Source organism: Pezoporus flaviventris, unplaced genomic scaffold (genome assembly GCF_033815535.1).
Source record: "Pezoporus flaviventris isolate CSIRO_AGI_PZ_B2104156 unplaced genomic scaffold, CSIRO_AGI_Pfla_v1 ptg000010l, whole genome shotgun sequence".
NCBI lineage: Eukaryota > Metazoa > Chordata > Aves > Psittaciformes > Psittacidae > Pezoporus > Pezoporus flaviventris.
The window spans coordinates 1,692,028-1,718,164 of record NW_026892558.1 but is presented as its reverse complement, the minus strand read 5'-3'; the positions used below and the strand labels follow the sequence as shown (position 1 = coordinate 1,718,164).

The 26,137-nt window shown below is 39.4% G+C and overlaps 1 protein-coding gene across 11 annotated transcripts in view; it reads right to left on the bottom strand.

The window, feature by feature from the left end:
- DYM (dymeclin) overlaps nt 1-26,137 on the bottom strand; it is a 224,463-nt gene that overhangs the window by 41,095 nt on the left and 157,231 nt on the right. For all 11 annotated transcript variants that reach the window (XM_061450486.1, XM_061450488.1, XM_061450489.1 and 8 more), the window contains one exon: nt 2,235-2,417. In XM_061450486.1, coding sequence (XP_061306470.1) covers nt 2,235-2,417 — 183 coding nt within the window. The remainder of the gene's footprint in view (nt 1-2,234; nt 2,418-26,137) is intronic.

The window sequence follows — 26,137 nt, the reverse complement described above, 5'->3', positions numbered from 1 at the left end:
GATACAGCCCACATGGTCCCAGACCACATCCCCCCAGTGTGTACAGTAAAACGAACACGATTTGCCACATTCTCAAGGGATTTGAAGACCAGTTAAAACATTTTGGCTGCAGCACAGAGGACAAAGACTGGTTCTGTATGGGATGGCAGTACTGCCAATACCGTGTATGCAGTGGAGGACATGACAGGGTAGCAGAGGAGTCAGCTGTATCTCATCTTTTATTCAGATCTGCAAGCCTGACAGCTCTCACCATTTGCCAGCTGGTGACAGGTACATTTAAAAAAAAAAAATATTATTTTTCTGACATCCTCGATTCTCTAACAAAGGAGCTATTTAAAAATTCAACATGCTCCCTTGGAAAGCTTTAAAATAGTTTCTGAATGTAACTGGCATTACGCTGTAACCCAATATTAAATAGTTTTGGGGAGGAATTGTTGAAATTGTTGAGGAAAACCTACATTTAAGTGTTACAAAGGAAAGGATGTGCTGCTATCTATGGGAAGCACAGGGCTGTCATGCAGAAGGATCTGGCCACCACTAGTTTTTCTGGATCTGGACAAGTAACTAGAGGAGGTCCCTATCTCAAGTCAGGAATGAAGAAGACTTATCTTGACTGTGCCATATTCTGTCTTTACACAACTCAAAGACATCTTGCCCTTACAATCCAGGCAGTAGCATGCTACAGCTGTAGTCTGCAGCTGCCTAAAGTTTGGAGAGCTTTGATCTTTGAATCTTCTGCTCTCCAAGCTCTTGCATGACCAGAAAAATATGAAGTAAGAACAGAAGAGGAAGAGAGAGGTACGCAGCAGGATCTCAGTTCGACATTTAAAATCACATTCCTTTATGGATCATCAGAAGTCTTTCAATCTCCTGTAATATTTTAAAATAAAAGCAGATCAAAACAGAACCTCAGCAAATTTTAAATCATCTGAATAAATGTGTTATTCACTGCAGCAAAGAATTTAGTGCCCTGTTCATCTCCTTCCAGTATTTTGCATCTAGTGGTCATAGTGTGACTTTAAGCATTGCCTAGCTCTGCAAAAACTGAGTGGAGGACAGAGATATATTTATTGCAATTAAAATCTGTTATTTTCTACCAGGAATCATTACTCAGATTCTCAGTATGAACATTAAAGCCACCATCAGCTGCAGAAGTAATTAATTAACAGCTAACTGTTTTCCAAAGTCATACTCCATGGAGAGCCACACTGGTAACAGCTTATACTCCACAGCTATTTAATTTTGTTTTCTTCTAACATGTTTACTTATCCAAAGGAAGTGCTGTGGAGAGACACTTTGCAGGAGAAAGCCAAGAGCGTTCACATACAGAAAGAAAACTGGGGTCTTCCAGTATCTGAAGGGGGCCCCAGTATCTGGGGAGGGACTCTTCATCAGGGACTGTAGTGACAGGACAAGCGGTAATGGGTTAAAATTTAAACAGGAGAGATTTAGGTTAAATATCAGGAATAAATTCTTCCCTGTGAGGGTGCTGAGGCGCTGGCACAGGGTGCCCAGAGAAGCTGTGGCTGCCCCATCCCTGGCAGTGTTCAAGGCCAGGCTGGACACAAGGGTTGGAGCAAGCTGCTCTAGTGGAAGGTGTCCCTGCCTGTGGCAGGGGGCTGGAACTGAAGGAGCTTTAAGGTCCCTTCCAACACAAACCAGTCTGGGATTCTATGGTTCTACAGCCCAGGGAATATGCCAGCTCCTGTTCTTAACTATTCAAAAAAAGTAATTCCCTATATAATAATTTATTGGCTGGTAATGGCAGTAAGAGAAAAGAAAAATTGGTTGGTGATGAAAGTTGGCTTTTTCTTCCCTAGAAGATAGGTTTCTAACAAGAGGCAGTTAACAGAAGCTGATGCTGTCCTTATGGAGTGAAAGATTCATAGAATAGTTTGGGTTGGAAGGGACTTTCAGAGGTCATCCAGTATAACCCTTCTGCATAAAGCAGGAACATCTTCAACTATCTGGTTGCCCAGAACCACATCCAGCCTGGCCTTGAATGTCTTCAGCATCGCAGCTTGGGAATTCCTTGCCAGGAGAATTCTGGCTCTGCCAAGTTAAAGATGTTGTCCAGAATCACAGTGGAGGCCCAGAAAATAAGGGAGAAAAACTCAACATTTTAATACTTTTTAAACTAAATTGATAAGATGATGAGTATTTTCCACTTCTCAAGAGGATAAAGAGATCAGATAAACCACGTGTAAGCATCCTCTGAATAATGTATCACTCACCAGATCTATATTTTGCATTATGTCCTGGAAGGAAGGGTGAGTTCGGAACTGCTCAAAGAGATCCCGCTTGTAAAGCAGCGCGTACACCAAGTTTGGGTTGTGATGAAGGGAATTTGTCAGGCAGGAGTTGATGATCTCCAACATCATTCGGATCACTTCCTCGATCACATTCAGGTCTTGCGCCTTTAAGAAAGGAATAAAAGGTTAGTGTGCCCTTTTCCATTGTAAAATCTGTAAGGTAGTAAGATAACGCACAGGTAATTATTACTAATGGAGCTATTAGCTGGTTAAAGTCTCCACAGTGAGCAAATCTGCCGTATCTATCTGGAAAGAGATCTGTTTTCTCCTGTAATAACCAAAATCTTAACTGAAATGCACTGCACTCTAGCATTCAACCTCATAGCTTAATTCTCTCAATAGCAGCCATCTTCTCATGCCAAAAAGCGTTAACATATTGTAATCAGCCAAATTCATTAGGGGTTAAGTGAATTTAAGTCTTTTCAACCCTTCCTATGCTAACTAAAAGCATTTCAGGATACATTTAATTCAGTACATTTCCTGGTGAGCCCCTGCTTGGGGAACAGGGATAGGAAGAAAAAGAGAGGAAAAAATATAAAAATTAAAAGTGGCTGGTGAAAGAGAAAAGCAAAGACAGTAGAACAAAACTGGCTGGATCAAACCTCACTGACCCCTCAACATCTGCCACTGCTCTCCAGACTTTATCCTGGCCTTTTTTTGTGTGTGTGTATTTTTAGCATAGAAGAATACTTGTAATGAATGATAAAAGACATCTTCTGTAGTGCGCTAAGCCTTAATGCTCAAGATAAACTTGTAGAGCTTTTCATCACGTCAATGCCTGTGGCAAACCATCCCTGATGACTGTGAAATTCAAACTTTCTAAACTGAGCAAGCTGGCATGAGAACCCTTGCTAGCTGCCTGGGTTTCTCTCATTGGGCTGCCCATCAGGATGTACCTGATACAGCTGTTCATACGGGAGAGCTGTCTGCCCTCCCTTGGGATAGTGTAAAAAAGGCAAATCTACTTTGTTTGTTTTGTTAGGTCTCTCCACCACATCAAACATTGGATTGTGAGACTTCACAGGTCTGGCAAGAACGCGAAGCATACCAAACCGGCTTGAGTTTTTCTGTTTAGTATGAACACTGAAACCACTGGTATTTCCTTTTGCCGACTGCCTACAAAGCACTCATTTTCTGAGTTATCAGAAGGCACTTAAATACTTCACAATGAGGCTGTTCTCGCAACAGCATTTTGTTGGACTGTCATTCAATTCATACGTAGTTATTTTCTTCTATAAGGTAGCATTGTAGGAATCATCACTTGTCAGATATATGCTCTTAGCAAGGCAGAAGAGAACACGGGAACATGTCATTACCCTAGTTAGATTCAATTAAAGAGCAAAATTCTTTGGTACCACTTTGCTCTGGCTACTTTCAATGGAAAACAAAGATAAGTTTCTTCCTGCAAGGGCAGCATCATTCCCCTAACCTACTCCTCCATCTCTACCATGGTGCTGAGGATGCTGAAACGCATCAGCACTATGATCTGGTTACCCACACTGCTTGACTTCTGCATGGACAAAGGAGATTTAAGTGATGAAAGCTTTCTTAAATTTGAAATTTTGAAATTTGAGGCACTGGCACAGGGTGCCCAGAGAAGCTGTGGCTGCCCCATCCCTGGCAGTGTTCAAGGCCAGGTTGGACACAGGGGCTTAGAGCAAGCTGCTCTAGTGGAAGGGGTCCCTGCCCGTGGCAGGGGTTGGAACTGGGTGAGCTTTCAGGTCCCTTCCAATACAAACCAATCTGTGAGTCTATGATTCTGTAATTCTTGTCTAAAGAACAGTATTTGGTGCATACACTCCAATTAAATCTCCCTCTTCAGCAATGATGCCTGACTGTGGAGGTTACCAATTTTTTTCTCAATGTGAGGATCTCCTCCTGTTTCTTTATTGACTTTGCCTCTGTCACCTGAATTACCACTGTAGTGTGGTAATTCACACTGCAGTGTGCTAGCCATGTTTGCAGAAACCCTTACACAGCTGATCACTGCAACTACTTAGCCTGTCAATGTGATCGCATTCTTCTATGACAGAAAAATCTTTACATTCAAAACACAGGTGGCTCCTCTGTAGCTTCCTATTTATAGTGCTATAAAATAGCATCCTTGTTAGAGGATGTGAAATGTATTTAATGCAAAAGATTAGACAAAAACTGAAATAATTGCTCCAGCAATCCAGACCTGGCTAACTCATCTGGGGAGTGGTACTTGCCTGTCAACTTGGATTTATGTCAGAATATAGTATATTATGGTGGCTTTTAAAAAGCTCTAAGCATTGCTGTAATTCTCTCCCTAGTGCAACAGGATGACCTGGTGACTGAGACACTATCCTAAAATACAGAATACATCACCTCTGCAGAAACATTCAGGATCAAGTGAGATCTATCCAGTTACCAGAAAGGTAACAAGCCAAACAATTGCTTTTCGAAAACTAAATGCTTTTTAATAAGCTATGCTGAACTTAAAACCTGGGCATCATAGCGAGTTTAATCAGAAAACATTGCTAACCGTCTCCAAACATGTTATTTCAAGAAAACGCAGTCTCTGCTTTAGCTCAGTTTCAAACAATTAAAATCTACCAGAGGTTATTGCTCAGTAAATACATTTTAAACTTTTAGAAGCTGATGGACAGAACCAACCATCTCTTTTTCAGCTACTGTATTCCAGGTAAGGAATCTGGGACCATAATGAAAAAAAAAACCAGGAGCTACAGTGAAGATTTTTACTGACAAGTGACTATATAAAGAAACCATTTAGAAGAAGACTGAGCTCCATAAAAGACAGAGAAGTGGCACTGAATCACAGTATTGCATATATGCTACCTGGAGAGCTGTATGCTCCTATAATTAGCAATTAAAGCATTTGTAAAGGCTTAAAAGTTTTCAAAACAGGAAAAAACAAGCAGAAAGCCAAGGACAGCGTTTGGATGAGACAATGGAGAACTGCTGTAACAGCTGACAAAATGCCACGAGCTTTTATTGCTGACCAGTATCAAGCTATACCCCCCCTGCATCTAGACATGGTGTAACAACAGATACACATAAGGTTACAGAACCGTTTGAGCTGCTGAAGAGAAGTTTATTACCCTGTATATTAGCTTTCAGACTGAACACAGCTGAAATGCTCAACAGGTATGGCCAAGACAAGGACTACCACATCATCCACTGCAATCTTGTAAGGCCGTATCTTTGACTGAATTAGTTGTCCTGTGACAACAATCTATATTTCAATGGGAGAGGAGTTAAAAGTAATGGCATTTTCCTATTGCTTACAATTGGCAAATTCAACATGGCATTCACATTTAAAATTATTACAGTGTTCCTTTACAAAACAGGGCTCAGATAATGCCTCTGTTGACACTGATGAGCACCAGTCCTCCCCCTCGTTTTCTTTTGTTTATGCCCATATAAATAATTATACCTATCATTAAAGGAAACGTGAAAGCTAAAGCTTGGTACCAAATTTCTGAGACTGAAATCATGACTACAAAGGGGATGGAGATGTAGGCACAGCACTGGCATTAATGCAGGTAATCCTAGGCAACCACCCCACAGTTTCTTCTCAGGAATGGAATTAAATGTGCTACCTTTTCTGGCAAAGATTTTAATTTTTAAGGCAAAAAGCCAGATGCTTGGTCATGTTCTAGTTGACAAGGAACAAAGCAGGCATTAACAGGTACAAGAGATCCAGGTACAGTTGTGGGTAGCCTGGGTCTCTCTTGTTGAAAGGAAAAGGAACAAGCAAGTGATAATGCCAGAGAAAAGAGAATGAAACCAAGCTGACAGGATGCAGAGGAAAAAACAACGAGCACAGGAATGAGAACATTATCTGGAGAAAAATAATTTGAGTTTGGTAAACACTAATAAGGAACACACAAATGTGCAAAGCCAAAGCAAACTATGAGCAGAGCTGGATGTTCTCATCTCTGACCATCCTGGAATGCTGTTGCTTTCCTTACTGCAATATAATTAATAATTAGCATGGTATCCTTCTGGAAAAAGACTTCCAGAAAATTCGATACTTATATACTGCTGTAAAGACACCTATGTGTAAAAACAGTTGAAAGTATATGGCTTATAAAATACCAGAGAAGTCAAGCAGCCTAAATACCAAGATACAAGAATCCAGTGTCACCAAAAAACTGCTTAATTTATGGTAGCCATCTCCTGGTTCCTACATCAGAACATTCTGAGTGCTCACCCTTTTAATTTACCATTAATTTTGATTTTTGTAATAATAAAGAACTGGATAAAAAAGTTCTATTATGAATGAATGCAGATCTCCAGTGTCTAAATGTTGACTACTCTTAGGAGAAAATGGGAAGCATGTCCATGTGTCAATAAGGTAAACTTTTGCTTAATCATCCCTTGGGGCTTGTACTATCTAATAAAAAACCAGACAAAATTAATTTGTTTTCTTTCCTCCTATTCTATTTCGTATGGAAAATGATAGTTATTTGAAAACCAGAATTTCAGTCACTTGTGTTGTGATGAAGAGACATCTATAGCAAGGATGGACACGAGGCTCTTTCACGATGAAATAAGCTTTGTGGTTAGGTTTTAGAGAAAGGAACACTTTTAAAACTCCCGTTAGCCTTGCTGAAGACATTTCCTCTGTGATTGCAGCCTGTGACCCCAGCAGCCCGATGACCACTTGGGCCTGCCTCAGGCTGCCACATGAGATGTGTCCTCACTGCAGAACTGACTCAAGTGCTCCTGTCCCTGCTTTGGCTCTGAGCCATGCAGAAGCCTCTTGCTTGAACCTGGCTCATCTGTTGATCCTCAGTCCTGGGCACAGGCTATAAGCCAAGCACTGCCCAGTGCTGTCTGGTACCTGGGGTATTCCACAGCATGGATGCAACCTGCTCTAGTGGAAGGTGTCTCTGCCCATGGCAGGGAGTTATAACTGGATGAGCTTTAAAGTCCCTTCCAACACAAACCATTCTGTGATTCTATTCTATGATTCTAAAAAGCACTAGTGTACAAACTTTCACATCATCTCCACAAGTTGTATCATAATATGATTATATATTTATTTATTCACTCACTTAAATACAACAGTATTTTTTTTTCTTTTTATCCGGATGTATATTAGTATGCAATCCAAAGCAACATGTAATTTTAAGGCTAAAGAGGTCTACTTTGCAAGTTTTTTAAAAACAGAGATCTAACAGAGCAGTAAACAACAATACATGTATACATCCAGGACAATACCACCAACTAAAAAAGCCCCACTTCTCACTGGGCATTCACATTGCAGCAATTTTCCATCCCACAGATACCTTCAGGTAAGTAACTGCTCGAGGTTTCTGCCTGTTGAAATGGCACAACGATTGCTCTCAAAAAGGCAGTTATACAATTAGCACAATGAGCACAAAGAAGCTTATCTACCTAAAACCCCAAAACCTGAGCAGGGATGGGTAATGCAATACACTACACCCACACAATGTAAACAGGGTGGAAAAAAAGCCCCAAGCTACTAGGAAAGGAATACTAGTGAAGTCTTAATCCAAAGAAACCTGATAAAATAAAGCGGCAGTGTCACCTGTAATAGGAAAACAAATACATGATGGAAATGCAGGCTGACCCAAAGAAACATGTCCAAACACAGTTGTGAAGTTACTGCTTATGGCAAGGAATGGCTTTTTAGTGGGTGGTATCTTGCTGCCACTAACAGGATGCTTTGACATTTGAATTTTCCAAAGTGCAAGTTTCTTTATGGTGAAGCTTTGTGGCTTTAGTTCACAATTACTGCCATTGCAGACCCTCTGTGGCACAGTAAGGAGTGCATACAGTATGTAAAAGCTGTAAAGAGGTTACTTGAAGAAGCTCTAGCTCGAGATGCAAACATAAAGTCTTGTTAACAACCACTTCCTTCATTATGCAGATATGGCTTTAAAAGCAATTTTGTCAGCAATGGAAAATAAAAGCATACATAGACCATATACTTAACACCCATAAAAAATACTAAATACCAAATTAATGCAAAACTGACAGCTCCTGACATTCTTCTTCTTACCAGGTTGAAACAAGGAGGAAAGAGTTGGTAAACTGCTACAGATCCGTCAGCTGCATCCACAAAAAGTCTAGGTGAATGGACCACTTTGGTCCATTTTCCATTACCTCTTTTTTCAGCTAGCTTGCTATGTGCTAAGGAATATGTCAAGTTATGGTGGGTTTGGACATTTCATTTCTCTTCCACACCTGCCTGAACACCGTTATAAACTCCAGGGTGATGTACTCTTCCGTGTAAAGTAGACAAGCTGACACTCCAGGGAATTTCACCTTGATAATATAATTTAACAGCATCCACAATTACACTGATGTAAACTTCCCTTTCCTCTTTACAGGGGAATTTCTGCAGTTAAATAGTTTCAAATAATTTACTTTATTTTTAGTTACTTTAAGAGAAGCATATGTATCTTGTTTGTATTAGCTTTGGGGAGCTTCCAAGAGCGCTGTCTGAATTTCCTGCATTTTCAGCAGAAAATAAAACCTTCAACAAAATAAACATGCTCTGCCAAAGGAATGGAAGAGCAGAGGGGCAAGAAGGAAGCGTCCAAGAAAGCTGCTCTTGTACTCAATACGCAAATGAACTTCAAAGCCAAGACTTTGGTAACAGAAATCTTATCTTCATCTGTTTTACTGGCACATACTCTTTGGCTGTTCTATGTCAAACCCAGATAACTTTTGGCTGTGAGGCTGAATTGTGGGTAACTGGGTATTAAGTGGAAATTTGCAGGGCTTATGGTGGATATAGCCTCAAAAACTAACTCCGGCATCTCTGATCACTGCTTAGAAATGAAAGAAGAGCTGTCACACCAGACTGAAGTTTGCTGCCCAACACTTTACTGAATAAACCTAATGTCCTGACACTTGCCATCATGAACAACTAAGTAAGTTGAAAAGCAGGTTTCCAGCAATGTCCCATGAGCCTGGAGGAGAGAAGGCTCTGGGGAACAGTCTTCCAATACCTAAAGGGGCCGACAAGAAAGCTAGAGAGGAGCTTTGGACAAGGGCCTGTAAGGACAGGACAAGGGGGAATGTCTTTAACTTGACTTTCAGGCTCCCATATTAATTTCTCACTTTCTGGGCAATGTTACAGCTACTCATTTCTTCCATAGTTCTGCTCCTCTGATTTAAAAGCATGAGCTGTCATCCAGACTCAAAAGGATGGAGAAGAACCTAAGTGCAGAAGAGATGCAGGCTTGGCATATTTGTGAGACTGCGATTCAGCATCACGACTGCAGAAGGTGTTCAGTTCCAGAGAACAAGACTTTAGATAGACCTATTTAGTTTGCCAATGACACCAAGCTGTGTGGTTTTGTTGATAGGCTGGAGTGAAGGAATGCCATCCAGAGGGACCTTGACACGATTGTGAGGTGGGCTGATGCCAACCTCATGAAGTTTAACCATGCCAAGTGCAAGGTCCTACACCTGGGTCAGAGCAATCCCAGGCACAGCTAAAGGTTGGGCAGAGAAGAGATTCAGAGCAGCCCAAGGAGAAGGACTTGGGGGTGTTGGTTGATGAGAAACTGAACACGAGCCGGCTTCAGTGTGAGCTTGCAGCCCAGAAAGCAACCGTATCCTGGGCTGCATCAAAAGGAGCGTGACCAGCAGGTCGAAGGAGGTGATCCTGCCCCTCTGCTCTGCTCTCCTGAGACCTCACCTGGAGCATTGTGTGCAGTTCTGATGTCCTCAACATAAAAAGGACATGGAACTGTTAGAACAAGTCCAGAGGAGTCCACGAGGATGATCAGGGGACTGGAGCACCTCCCGTATGAAGACAGGCTGAGGAAGTTGGGGCTGTTCAGCCTGGAGAAGAGAAGGCTGCGTGGAGACCTCAAAGCAGCCTTTCAGTATCTGAAGGGGGCCTATAGGGATGCTGGGGAGGGACTCTTCATTAGGCACTGTAGTGATAGGACAAGGGGTGATGGATTATAACTTAGAGAGGGGAAGTTTAGATTGGCTATAAGGAAGAAATTCTTTACTGTTAGGTTGGTGAGGCACTGGAATGGGTTGCCCAGGGAGGTTGTGAATGCTCCATCCCTGGCAGTGTTCAAGGCCAGGTTCGACAGAGCCTTGGGTGCCATGGTTTAGTGTGAGGTGTCCCTGCCCATGGCAGGGGGGTTGGAACTGGGTGATCTTAAGGTCCTTTCCAACCCTAACTGTTCTATGATTCTATGATTCTACCTCCTCTTTGGCATTTCATCCCAGCTTTTCCAAACTCCATTCTTGGGAACTTCCCATCTAATTCAAGTGCTGAATTCCACCCTGAAAAACCAAATGGTGACAATATCCTTCTCCAGTGATTTCCTAAGGTGACAAAAAAAAACGAATCAAATCTAGTCTAGGTCATGCTTGCATAGAAAGGTTGGACCAGATGAACCTGGATGTCGTCTCCAACCTGGCATTCTAAAATTCAAATTAACTACAATAATTTTCACCCCAACTGGTTTAGAAAAAGCAAATGACTATGGAAGGCATCTGCTCCAGGTTGAGCTTCAGAGTCTGGCTGAAGCCCAACAAGAAGGTCTACCATAAGGGGACCCACCAAACTACCCAAACTGATAGTCAACAGCTAGGGACTCCAATGCTGTCCATGCAAGAACCAGTATTTCCAAACCACATACAACCATGACAACAAAATACACATAGTGTCTAGTAGAACTAAACCCAATCATTTTCTAAGGTCCCACAAAGCCTGGGAAGCAACTGCTGCTAGGAAAATGACAATGTTCGTACTAAGAAAACTAAAAGTGTGCATTTGTGTTTTTGTCAAATCATGCCTGAAATAAATCATGCTGTTGAAAGGAAATTAAGAATTCTCCATTTCTCCTTGAAACGAAGCAGTATTCCCCAGAGGTATGGGAAGATTTTGTTCAGTTTGATGGGTAGGACAGGAAAGGACAAGTTCCATAGGCAAACCCATCTCTACTATACAAAGGTAAATGGATTATCATGATACAGACTTTAATTAACAGAACCCATCTACCTTGAGTAGAGTTGAAGGACTTTAAAGATGTTACTCAAGTGAAAAAGTTTCTGATTCTAGCACTACACACACAGCTTAGCTGTAAAATGTCACCAGAACACTGTTCGGAGGTGTTATGCAGTAATTACTGCTACGTGAACTGAAATTTCCACACTTTCTAATTAATTTTTTTTTAATTGCATGGCAGGTCTTATATAACGCTCACATAAAGTTTCACATTTATGCATTTAATATGTAAATGCTACTTAATGAAATCTCTTGACCTAAAAGCATATTCCTTTAAAACAACTTCTGATGAACCTTTTTGAAGCAAGAGGTCCTCCAAAAGGAAACAAACTTCACAGTTTTGCAGGAGGGCACAGCTGCTAGCATACACACTGATGTTTGTGTTTCAGTATGCACTTTAGTCCAGATTTAAGAATCCTTATCATGTCTTTAATGCTTCTTTGGAATGGGTGCTTATCCTTTTTATCCTGTGTGCTGTTTAACTGAAGTACAGAAGCCCTTATTTTTATGATGAAGAAAAATGAGACAGAAAAATACTACATCTTGCCAACAGACAGAAAAAAGGGCCGATTAGCAATTTAAACCAAACAGTTTTCTTAACATTTTCCCTTCACACCTCCCAAACTTTCCTCCATAAAGTACACTACAGTTATAGGAATGTAATTTATCCACCATTTCCTTATAGCTACAGCATCATCTCCATATAATCAACTATTTTCTCCACCCTTAATATTATGTTTGGCAGTAACAACCATGACACTCATTGCAAAATATATGTGTATCTAAGAGTGTATTTCTAATAAACCAGCTGCTGTTATTCAAGAAAATCACTCAGTGTTGCGGTTTTTGCAGACCTGTCTTCAGTGTCTAAGCCATTTTAATTGAGGAGGTATCAAAACTAACTGAACAAATACAAATTCCTCACTGAAGCTGCCAATTGCCCAGAATCTCAGTTTGGAAGGTCTCTGGTGGTTCCTCATTGATTAGACCCTGTGGTTCAGCATCTTTGCTGTGACACTTCAAAACAGACATTGCCTTGCAACTATAACAGTCGTCTTCCACTGAAAGTACCACTGAGTAATTTTGACCCTGTTTAAGAAAAGAAACATCACAAGTAAGATTGCAGAATCCAAGTCCTCAATAATGAACACAGACTGCATTCAGTTTCCATAATTTCCATACTACCCAAGCAGAAGATCTTCTGGTCCTGATGACGCACAGGATGTCAGTGGGAAAAGTTAGTGCTACACCCTACATGCTCAGCAGCCGAAAGACTCTCTATTCTTGCCCTTAGGGTGAAAATCGCTATTGAAATTTCTGTGGGAGACATAAGAAAGTCAGGAGGAGTTTGAAAAGCAGCCATTTCCATCATCACAATTTGGGGAATGTCAAGGAGGCAAGTGAAGCAGTGTTACTGCTGAGGCCGCCAGGCATTCTTCCCATGCCTAGACAATGTTAAGAGTCCTGCTTTGAAGAAACAAGAAAATCACTGCAAAGGTAAACTGGGTTGAGTAGAACATTAATAGTTTCCACAGGCCAGAAAAAAAACACTTGTAGACTGCCTCCTGACAATAATAACCATTTTTAAAAGTAAGAATAACAAAAATAGGTTGATTTAATCCATTGCTGTTCATGCAGAACAGTGTGCACACAGAAAACTTTTGATGGCCGTGGTGTACTCTTTTTGTGCTGTAGCTCCTTAAATAGTAACAGTGCATGATAAAAAACATCAGGTCCCAGATAACAGACACTTGATAAGGAATTAAGGTACAAGATTCCCAAACTGTTGTGAGCAGGAATATGCTGATTTACAGACATCATTTTACCCCTGAGCTGAAGATAAATAATGGAGACTCCTTTTATTTCTTCTGATACATTAAAATACAGCATCATGGTTAGAAAAGTTATACAGAAATACAACTTCATGAGACCACTTGGCATATGTACCTTACTATTTCTTTTAATGGTGTTAGATATTTTGAAAATTAAAGGGGATAGAGAAATAAAGACATGAGAAACCTATTATATTCAAAGGAAAAACTGCATTATTGATCTCTGAGGTTTGCAGTCTAAAGGATAGGTAAGCCTATTTAAAATACAATAAAGTAGGTTTATTTGTTTTTCTCTTATCACTTCTTCAAAACTAGTCACTGCCAGTATCAGTACCATTTATTCCATTAAGATGGGCCTAAAAAAAGCTCAAACCCCAAATTTCAAGAACTGCTTTCTCTAGTGGAATAAAATACAAATAGGAAGCAGATGAAAACCAGCCTTTTGAGAGATGATAGCAGGCAAACCAAATAAATGGAGCAACTTCTAAATTAAATTTTTTTTTTACTACATTCTATCTTATTTTTCAAGTGCATTCCCCTGGACACTGCATCAGTTCTAATAAACACAAAAGCTGATGGCCACCTCTACGCTTCCTGACGCATGGTATGGAAGCACACAGCAGCCACAGCCTGAACACTGAAGAATGAACCTTTAACTGAGATTTGGAAAGCCCAAAGCATACAGAATGCTAGAAGCCTATGTACAGAGGTACCTGCTCCAACATGAACTATAAGCAACAGATGACATTTTCTCAACTGCTGGAAGCAAAACCCTCTTAATATATATATATATATATATGAAAAACCTGAGTTATCCAATTAAACAAACTGCCTGAAATATTTATGAAGTATCATCTGTTCTGGGACAAAATTTCATGTAGCCCAGTTCATAAAACACTGTAGTGACAAGACAGGGACAAGATGAGAGATCACTGTGTTTGAAAGACAGAGAAGCACTTGGGTATGTTATACATCCATACCAGAGTTAGGCAGCTGTTCCTCACCAAAATCCTATGAGCAATTCTGATTGTTCACCTAATGAATTCTAATTAACAGTTTTCTGTTCATGAATTTGAATTAACAGAGTACACCATAAGGTAAAATAATTTTATATTTCAGAAAAATGTGACATGACTCTTCCTATTGTTTCAATTTATCAAAATCTAAAAGATCAGTGTGAGAATGGGAAAACTTGTCATTTTTCATTCAGATTTTTTTTCCCTGTACTGAGCAAGAATCTGATTTTGATGCAAGTGCAACAGGTAAGTTGTTGGTGAGTAGCTTAAAGACTTGCCTTTAGGAACTGCAACATCCGTTCTCTTTTCAGTTTACTTGGAGGGAAGAGATTTTGATTCCTATTGCAATGAAAAACATGAAGTCTAACCTGCACTGTTACAATCCATCTTCTTTTTTCTAGAAAAGGATGGCTGGGTTTTGTTATAGGTAAACAGTTTCGTTCAGGTCAAGGGTTTGGGCTAGCACACACACAAATGTTGGAGCCGGAACGGCCTCCGTACATGCTGTACCAGCTCGATACCAAGAAAAACGAAGCTGAACACAGCGTCCTTGAAGAAGATGTCATATACTTCAACAGCAGGCCACAGCTCTCTCCACTTGGGGTCGAGCCTAAATATGTGCGAGAGCAGTTCTGGAAAACCTCCACCACATTCCAGTAACGTATCTGAAGGACAATAAAAAACCTTATCTTACTCGTCTCAACTTTGCTTCAGAGCAGCGTAGACAATCTCCCAACGGCAGTGGGGATATGAATATAGGAGGATTAAATAATGGCAATATATTAAGAGTCTTTTCTCTCTATGAATCTTTAAAAAGATAATTCCCTGAAATGGCTTTATGTTTGGTATTTCACTGGCAGAAAACAGATGCAGAATATGACTATCAGCTTTTTTTCTTTCTTTTTGTTTTGTTTTGTGTGCGTTTTATATCTATTTATTTATTATTTATCATTTATTTCCCCGTAAAAAAATCAGAAAATTTTGTGTTAGCATAAATCAAAGGGACAAAAAAGAGAATTTATGTATGTATTAATCTCCTGTTGTTGCTTTAAAATTAAAACTGCACAGTTAAACCCTCAAAAACCAGACATCAGAGTCAAAGCACAGGCTTCCTTTATCCCAGTGTATTTCTGTTAAGATACAATTTAATTGAAAATTCTAAGTATCTATCATCACACAGAATCCTTTAACCATCATGTCTGTATATAAATCATAGCATGTTAAAAATTGGTACATTTTGTCCAATTTCTGGGTTATTGTTTTGTAATTAACCAGTAGTGTGGAAGAACTTCCATTTACAAAACTGGATTTAGTGTATTGAATGTGCAAGATACTCCTCTATATCTCTTAGTTCCTAAATTAAAAAGAAATTAGAAACTTAAGAAAAATCACTGGTTACATGAAAGGGAAATAAAAGTTTATCTTTCCAATTATGCCTGTGAAAAACATTAGGGTGATTTTGTAGAATTAATAAACATGAAAAACAGAGATTCTTTTATATTTCTAGCTCTTCTAAATACACTCTTCATGTGTTTTGACAGATCTCCTACAAAGTTATTTTGCAGAGAACAAGCATCCACCATCGTCAATAGGAATAAACAAAACTGGAATTCTCTCTTCCACATTTCTTTAGCACTGCTTTTCAGGCTGTGTGATGAGGAAATAACTTTTCAGTAAGTGGCTTATTTTACTCAGTGTGATGCTTCTTACGAGCAGCAGGAGAGGAACCAGCCCTGGCAGGGTAATTCTGGTTTTGAATTTCTGCCTAAATCAATTATTTTCCTTCTTCAAACCTTTTTCTTTTTCACTTCATGCCAATACTGTCTTTCAACCTTATTTGATGCATTCACGTTAAAATATTCTCTTTTCCTTCATCCCATCATTCAGTCCCCTGGCCACCCACACTGCCAATTAACAGCAGTTGTATGATATAACTAAAGGTAATATTAACAACAGCCATTGGTGGGACAATTGCCTTCAGCAGACAGTGCAGTATGTTGTTCAGAGGGACACCTGTCCAAGAGGAAAAACTCTAAGTTGGTAAGACCATGCTTCTGTAACTTGGACACAGCTGGAATAAACATGGATTTGCAGAGGTTAAAAATGGTTTCTAACAACTTCTTCACGTTCCAGTTCAGACAGATCTGCGAGGCAATTTGACAGGTGAACAGTTTTATGCATGACTTTATCCATGGTCTATAGCACACTATCTTCCTCTTACCATTTCTTTCAAAATCACTAAGTCTTGATTTACCTTCATTTCTATTGCTTTCCCTGTCTGTCTATCCAATTCCAAACCACAGATATCTGCAGAGAAGAAATCTAAATATCTGTTATGATATTTTTTAATACCTATTTACTACTCTTAAATATAAATGGATTGATTTTTTTTCCTTTTTTTTTTAAACCACTAAAAATGTTCCAAACAATCACTGGTTAGCTCTTGTAAAATACAAATGAGATGTATCTGGGAACAGAAGGTGCAACATCAGAAATTTCTCATGTTTCACCAATACCTCTTATTTCTATATCTCCTACAGAAAAGCAGCGTAAAGAGATTCCAACTCCAATTAAGCATTTAGTACCAAACAGCCTAAAAGTTCTGAACAGTCTTCTTTCTGCATCCATTTCCTTTACTTTATATGGCTGCATGTTTAAAAAAAGGAAATCAGTTATCATAAACTGAGATGTTTATAACATATGGTAACATACTTCTGGTTTTTAAGCACTACATTTTTCAATCAAAACCTGGCTTTAGGAATACTAGAAGTTTGGTTTACTACATTGTTGAAATACACAGCAGCTACAAAAATAAATCCTGCTCTCTGGAGAGCTACTGCATTGTTTTTTTTTTTTTTTGTCTATGGAGGTTTGACAAAGATGAAGCATGCAGAGCAATCAACTTCTCCTTTAAAGCCCCGAACAACCCATTCATGGGAATGAGGCAGCAGGAAAAGTGTCCAACGACCAAATCAGCAAAGATCACAGAATCCCAGACTGGTTTGGTTTAAAAGGGTCTTTGAAGCTCCTCCAGTTCCAACCCCTGCCACGGGCAGGGACCCCTTCCACTAGAGCAGCTTGCTCCAAGTCCCTGTGTCCAACCTGGCCTTGAACACTGCCAGGGATGGGGCAGCCACAGCTTCTCTGGGCACCCTGTGCCAGCGCCTCAGCACCCTCACAGCAAAGAGCTTCTGCCTAAGAGCTCATCTCAGTCTCCCCTCTGGCAGGTTAAAGCCATTCCCCTTGGCCTGTCCCTACATCCCTTGTCCCAAGCCCCTCTCCAGCTTTCCTGCAGCCCCTTCAGGCACTGGAGCTGCTCTCAGGTCTCCCCTTCAGGAGCCTTCTCTTCTCCAGGCTGCCCCAGCCCAGCTCTCTCAGCCTGGCTCCAGAGCAGAGCTGCTCCAGCCCTCGCAGCATCTCCATGGCCTCCTCTGCACTCGCTCCAACAGCTCCACGTCCCTCTTGTGCTGCTGCCCCAGAGCTGGATCAGGACTGCAGGGGGGGTCTCCCCATAGCGCAGCAGAGGGGCAGGATCCCCTCCCTGAGCTGCTGCTCACGCTCTGGGGGTGCAGCCGAGGACACGGGGGGGTTCTGGGCTCAAGCGCTCACTGAAGCCAGGTCATGGGGAGAAACCAGTGATGCTGAAACACCGGTACTGTTACTTCTGTCATTCAAGCACTTCAAAATTTGTCATCAGACCAGACTGAGTACATGTTGGCTAACAATGAGGTTAGAAACCGTATTTGCAGAAAGGACTGTGAAGGATTTCTCTTAGTAAGATGTCACATATTTAAGCTACAGCTTACGCTGTATCATACCTCAGGCCCTTCTAAAATCCCAGCATTGTATCAGGCTTCCAGCTCTTCCAAATGGAACACAAGCAGATGCTCAGTAGAAAGATCAGCATGCAAGATTATACAGCTTCATCTGGGAGGACAAGAAGGGACCCTGAGACAGTGCTCATGCTTTTCTGAAATGAGCACTCACTACTTCTTTAGATTAATCAAGTTTGCTTTTAAGGACACTTGTTTAAGTGATCTTAACAAAAACATGTCCTTTGAGTATAAAAATGCAAAAGAAAAGACATTATTTATACTCTTTACTGCAAAAATGATGGTAAGGCTCTAAAAAGTAATATATAAACCTGTATAACTATTAAAGGAGGCAAAAGAATTAAAAAATACTGTGTTAATGCTTGGCTTTCTTCAAATATGTGATGACCAAGATAATGGGCTTTTTAAAAGGCTTCTGTAGACATTTGTATTGCTAATGTCAGAAATTCTTCCCACTTCTTTCAAGTTATTCTTGTGTCTCCTAAATCTGAAGAATGGAAAGTTTCAGTCAGATGAGCATAAGATGCTGCTGCCACACGAAGTGTCTTTTGTTTGTTTGGGTTTGTCTGTTTTTTTTTTTAATGTAGCAACGTTCTTTAATTTCTTTAATTCTTAAAATCTTTAATTCTGAATTCTAATTAATTTAATTCTAAAATAAAAATATTTTCCAAAATACTGAGAATTTCTAAGTGAAATAAGGCTTCACACCGTATACATAACATAAATACCCGACGCCAGTCAGACTTTCTGTGGAACTCCTGATGAAAGAAAAACATACTTTTGCAGAACATCCTGATGCTCTTTAATATATTCATTCCCAAATCCTTCAACCACAAACATATTACTAAACACAAAATAATGCAAACACCAATTGCAAGTAATTCAGTCTTTCATACTAATATAAAGAAGTTTAAACAGACTGACCTTCACCAACATATTTATCTTAGGAATTTTGGATAGTCATTTCTGATAAGGAGCATTTTCTCTGAGAAGTTTCAAATTCAGGTCAAGGAAAGAACTGATGATGAATTCAGATAGAACTGCAGAATTTGGCTATCACTCAACAGAAAAGCTTGCTTTAGATTTGGGTTAGGTTGGTTATTTCAGTCTATTCTGAAACTGCTATTTTTTATGATATAAAAATAGGGGGATTAGGTAGGAGTAATATTCTTTAAAATATAATTAATCAGAAGAAGGGTATGACTAATATTTAGAAAATATATTTATAGGCCTTTGGCTCAATACCGTACTGGAGACAAGCATACTCAAGAGTAATTGAAGATGTTACTTCTGCTCAGAAGCGATCAACTCAGAGTAATCAAAGAGAAGGCAATTTAGTGCAGAACAAGATGATTCTCCTATTAAATGCAACTTAAATTGCTAGAACCCACATGCCATACACATGCCATTGAACTATTAGATTGCTTAACTATATATTACTTCAAACTATCAGTAAACAGCATCCTAAAAAAAAAATCCTGTATAATCATATTTGAAGTTTATTAGAGAAAAAAATGACCTAAAAATTCACACACACACGCACAAGTTTTTTTTTTTAACTATTAACAATGCATGACTAATGAAATAAAAAAAAATCCCATTTAGTTACTTAGAGATATATAAAAATGGAAGAATATACAGACAAAAAGAACACCACCGAGATATAGGCAGTGCTTTTGGTTAAAAGTTCTGAATTTGGTTTCTGAGTTCTGAATAAACATTTTGACAGAATCAACTCCCTTAGCTCCCCCCACCTCTCGCATTTGATAAACATGGACACATCTCAAGTGGGAGCCCTGATTTAATCCCGTAAAATTTTCCATTCTTCTCATTCTGAATACAGAATTTTCCATTCTGTATTCAGTTCTACAGCTAAACAGTAATATGCATTTTATACATTCACAGCAGTTACCACTAAGCAGTGTTTTTACAGACTACCAGCTACATAATGTTAATCGTACTAACTCTATTATGGCAGACCAGTTTATTTGGAAGTGGGTTTAATTTCATTTCTGCATCATTACTAGAGTCATCAGATCATCGCAGGGAAGACTTCCTATTTCTTCAGGATAGCACGCATTTATAGGAAAATGTTTATGTCTGGTGGCAGAGTTCTGCATTAAACCAGATAATTAGAAAAAATCAGAGCTGCAGCATACCTAATGTAGCATTAGAATTATAGAACATATTCAAGCATACAGAATCATAGAACATATTCTAGGACTCCAAACATCACAACATCTATTTACAGTTCAAATATTGGTCACATTGATAGTGAATGAAATACTTGTTTGCTTCATATAATACAGACTAAAAGAATTAACTTATTTGCACAGGATCCTTCATAAAAAATGTCTGTATCTCAAGATCCCACAACCTCAACTGAAATATCAAACTATTACATGAAAGAACTCCAGCAGTGCCATGAAAGGGACAGAAGAAGATTTATATGACTACGTACTGGCAGAAAAATATATTGGACAAAAAATTTTAATCTACAGCTGTTAATATTACAGATTTCTAGAATATTAGTTTTGCTTTAGTTGTTTAGCAAGGCCAAAACTAAACTGAATATAGAGCTGACATCAGCTTTTTGAATATATGGTACTATCATGTTTCCTCCACTCTAATGTAAAATTTATAGATTTTAGATTGGTTTCATTATGTTTAGAAGACAGGTTCACACCTTATTTTACCTATTCTTTAGCAACTCCAAATTTCTAAGATAAATACAGAGCCCTTACTTACAAAAGACAATTTTCTCCTAGGGACTAAATGAAACAGAGGAACCTCTTAACATCTACCCATGTATAGGAGGGTGATTAGGTTGATTCTCTGTTGGAGAAACTAAAATGAAGAACTATTTACGAAGCACTCACAGCTTTGAACATAATCAACTGCAATAACAAGATACGAGTTACAAAAAGAAAAAAAATTCTTTTTGTTGAAACCACTTTTGTAATACTGCTTTTTAATAACCCTCATAATGGCCGAATTAGAAGGACCCCAACCGAAGTCATTCATCCCACATAAAACAAACATTGCTTTTTCTTCTTAGCTTTGTTTTACAAGCTACATTATTTCCAGATGACGCTTGAGGGGCCTAGGAGTTTCAAGAATTAGATGCTTAAACAGGCAGCTGCTTTCTATTTACCATATAAATCAAGGATAAATCAAAGAAGAACCTAAATATTGGACTTCATTTAGCCCATTATGCAGCACAAACTGAGAGGGAAAAGGAAAAAGAAAATATAGAAATCTCATTACTTAAATGCAAAGTTTTATTTTCGTTATTAAGACGAGAGAAAAGCTCAATGACACTCGCAGAATTCCAAGCCTCCATGTAACACACTAGCTCCACACAGCAGGTAGATTTAACTGGATTGGTAAGGAGCCAGGAAAAGAGTCAGCTGAGATTGGGAACTCTCACAGTACCACCAGGCTTTGCTACTGCAGGGTTTATAAATACATATAAACACACTCACATATACACAGACACAGTTCACTGCATTCATAATCTTTACATTTTTCCCTTTGAATTGCCACCATGTATTTATTTTTATACCGTAACTAACAGGGAAACAACAGATTTTAAAGGATAGCTCTTCATGCATTCACAGGAGCACATATGCAACACAAGAAGTCCAACACCGTATTACGTTGTTTTAATCACCAACAATATTCCTCCACTATCAAAGTGCTGTTTAAGTGACAGTCCTTCATATGAAATAATTGAAGATACTGGCAGTAAGTGGGATTATTTTTAGAATTTTTCCTAATACATTTATGCTTCATCTGCATAGAACAATGCACTTTCTTACAGCCAATAATTCAGAAGGTAAAAATAAAGTTAAATTGAACTATTACTTTCCTTTGTGGCTAGTGATCATCTTACCTACGCTATTTTCTGTGAATATTATTCTGTTAAAGCAACTGGAGGCTGTTGTAAAACCCCCATGGATGGCAGAGAGGACTCCCAGCAGACAACACCATGGGGTGCTCAGAAATGTGACCCCTACCCAGGGTGTTGAGTGATTCTCAGAGTGTGCTCCAAGGAGTTTTCATTTAACTACTAAGCCTTCACACCCACCACCAGTAAACAGAGTTTGGGCTCCCACAGACATAAAATCCCTTGTCCCTGTGTTGCATTAGATGATGTTGAAATAAATTAAGAAACCAAACCAAAAGCTGTGTATCCAAATACAGACTCAAGTGATGACGCATGCCAAACTATTTGAATCTAGAACTATTCCTACATTTATTTATTTCATTTTCCCCAACTTTTGCATTAAGAAAAGATTGCTTTCTTACATCAGCAAGAGAATTCTGAACCTCTGACATAAGCTTTCCAAAATATGAAATTTATTCTCCTCTTCTCCATCCCTTCCCTTCCTAGAAATAGTTGAGGGGAATCCTTCGTTACCAGCTATAGTATAATGAGCACTGAACTGCTCAAAAATCATAATACCATGAAATCCTTAAAAAGCAACTGTTTAGGTAGTTGGCAGCTCCAACAATAGGTTTGAAATGGTGCATTCCAAGGCAAGCTAGCATGCGTCCAGTTATGCTGTTCAGTATCTATGATTTAACAAATTACATTAGATGCTAATAAAATTAAAGCCCCCAAAACCAAAACCAAAACCCCACTGATATGTTCACTTAAGCAATTTGTCTTCATTTGAAAGAAGCAAAATTCTTAATATTTCACTGTAAGTTTTTCAGTTTGTTAAAGGTTTTGGAAAATGTGCTTTCATTGAATGCAAGAAAGTAATGAAAAAACTTAATTAGATTTTTCCCATTTCTCCAAGTCTGGAGATACTTGCAGACAAAGACAACTTGCCCCAAGTGTGGCATTTCAAAACAGGTCATTGCTGCTCTGAAAATAATGCTTACCAATAAAGCTTATGAAATATCTAGTATATGGAATAGCATGAGAATGAGGCTAACCAAGAATCCTGTCTCCGAGGTAATGGTTTGATGATGGGGTTTCTTCTCTCTTCCCTGCTGGCTTCTCCATCCTGCTCCTGAATCCCACTCCACTGACAACAGTTTATCAGGAAAGGATCAGGAAACTGGTCTAGCCCTAATAAATTAAAACAATTTGCTCTTTTCTTTTTTAAAGCCCATAAAACCTAAATAAGAACAATATAAAAGCCAACTGGGTTAGTTCCTTATCCTAGTTCACAGCAAGGTATCAGAAGCTTTGTTGGCACACCAAGGACATGATGGTAGTCTGCAGTAGATAAAAAAGACTGTAGGAAACATGGTAAAGGAAGATCCCAGTATATATTCTTACCACCATCAACCACCACCATCAACCACCACCATCTTAGGAACTGAACAGTAGGTCAGAAACTTCAGTTTTTGAGTAGAAACACTACTACTGCTGGAGTCATGCATCTTGTCCACTCTCCATTTGTTGCCCTTGTTATGTGTGTGTCACAGCCTGGGCACACTGTGTAACCACACTCAAAATCACAGAACCTCTCTATCGTATGATGTTCACAATGGACAGCACTCAGTTCAAGATCACTGACGCTGCCTTTTCCTTTCTAAATCCTTCTTGGCCCTAAGAAGAACATTACCGTAACTTGTTTTTTTGATGTCTAGTACTCACAAACGAGTAGAAAGACCTCAAGACAAGACCTTAAGCAACCTGGAATTTTATGCGTGATTTAACCCTCGTGACTCTTGGTTCACGCAAATTCACTTTTGAACTTACGGAACACAGTAAGAAAAAAACGATTTCTACATTAAAGTGAATTAAAAATCCATGGGAAATACAGTTTTCAAAGACATATTTGATTGGTCTGAATGAAACCTGTGAAGAGAATAGCTTACTCGGCAATCCTCCTCCTGTCTAGACATAAATCTGGGCAGAGCAGGCAATCTATCCCAGCATGGAGCTAAAGAAAGGGATCAATGGTAGAACGAGCTGCAGGACTTCAGACCCTTAAATTATCTCAGTTCCTAAATTCTTCACTATTCTTAAGGACAACACAAACACAGGCTCACAGGCTTTCAGAAGCAGAATACTCTGAAGTAATGAAATCTGGCCTATTTAGGCAACTGACTATGCCTCAGATTGAGCTGCAAAATTAGGAATTTGGAATAAAAAAAAAAAAGGCAAAAAGCCATGCATAAAAGCATACAGTCTTCTTCCAGAATACAGGCCACAAACTTCAGTGATTTTACTCTCCCCTGCAATATTTCCAGCCGCTCTCCTCCCCTCCCTCCCTACGTTATACCAACAATAAAAGGGCAGAAATTCAGTAAACTATCTAAGTCTCTGGGCTGTATTCCAAGTGCTTCCCTAGTACTCCTCCAGCATTTCTCAGCTGTCTCCATCTGCAAGGGGATAACTTTGTACAGAGAGCATGTTAGGTCTTTCCTTAGCTGCAGCTTAGTTCGCATCCAGCGAGTTAAAAAGAAGTACAAAACCTACATAATATTTTTCAAGGACCAAATTCTTCCACATTCTCCAAAATACGCATATACAGATCTTCACATTTTTGTAAATAAATGCATGCACACATAGATACTTATTTATATGTGCTCTTTCACAAACACATGTCTGTATTATCCTGCTTTCTTTCCTCTGAACAGTGGGGATGGTAATCTGTCTGTCTAGGGAAGAAAACATAATAAAATCAATATCCTCCTCCTGACAACTGGACACATACAATAGCAGCCCCTGTATACAAGGGGGACCCTGTATAACCCTAACACAAGTTAGAGTTAAAAACTTCACCTCCCTCCTCTAGGCATCTGAAGATGCTAGACAGCTATTTAACCAAGAGCCCATGATATTAGTGCAGCTTAGTTTCAAAATACACAGCCCTCAGCATCAATTCCAGCTTATGGAACCTATCTTCCCATAAACCCAGCCCCAAGCACCTACTCCAACCCCCTCTGGGCTGTGAGTCCACATGCTCTGCAGAACCATCTCATGGTATGACATATGGTGTAATGCATTTCAGGTATCAAAACACATCACCTCCACCAAAGCAGCCTCCTTTTGCCCTGGAACCCAACTGAAGCATCACAGCTCTCCAGACAGCTCAATAAAGAGCCATGAGACCACAGGAGGAGTTTGAATGACTAGCTGTTTGTAACTGCTCAAGCTGGAACCTGGTATGACACCAGGCTTAATCACCTCTGAGAAATACAGCCCTAAGATCCTTATCAACCATAACATTCAAAAATGCACAAAGCACCCAAAATACTTCAGTCCTCACAGCTGTGGAAGTCCTTACACTATGAGCCTCTACTCCTTGAGAAGCAAACCCATGGGAAAGGGACACCAAGTCCTCTCCAAGGTGTCTGAAGTCTTTCAGATGTTCATGTCCGTGCAGATGGAAGAGTTTTATGCTGCTTGTGTATTGCCTTACTGGAAAAACAGAAGGGGGATCTTCTGCTCTTTAACCACAGACCAACTTGAGGGGGTTCCTGCTGCAATGATTCAAGTTCCAAAAATAAAAGGTCAGACAGCAGCTTTTGGGTAAGAAAAGAAGCCCCAAAACCACAAGTGTTGTAAGGAGCTTCACATGAATTAGGGCATGGTAAGGCAGCAGGAATACACAGGGAAATCCTGCAATTCATTTGATTTATAAACCCACGAGTCTCTCAATAATAAAGTGCCTCTAGTTTCTATGCTGTGTGTCAGCAATAACAGCTAAAAGGTGCAGGTTAAGAAACCCGGTTAGTTAAATTAGACTGAAGTCATTAAACTATTATACCAAATTATCTTTTTGAGGTATTCTTATACTAAATGTTAGCGCAATATGATATGTAAAATCTTGGGCAGGCATGTCCCGGAACATGTAATAACACTAAAAATAAAACTCTTGTTAGATTTTCCTCCTCAACTGATAAAACAGCCCTCTTTTTTTTACACACTATTGCAGTAAGAGTTCAAATGAGTGCAAACCAAAGATACTTCAGTACTACAAAGATATTATTCAAGTCCTTGGAAGACGTCTGCTTCTTGTACCGAAACTAGAGATTTTCCAACAAGCCATGCAATTAAATTACAAAATTGTTGCCTGCTTGTGGGTATTGGCTCAGCAAACTGACAAGTACTGTGTGTATCCATGTATTCAGAACACACTAATCTGCCCCATGACTGCAGTACTCCCCCAAATGC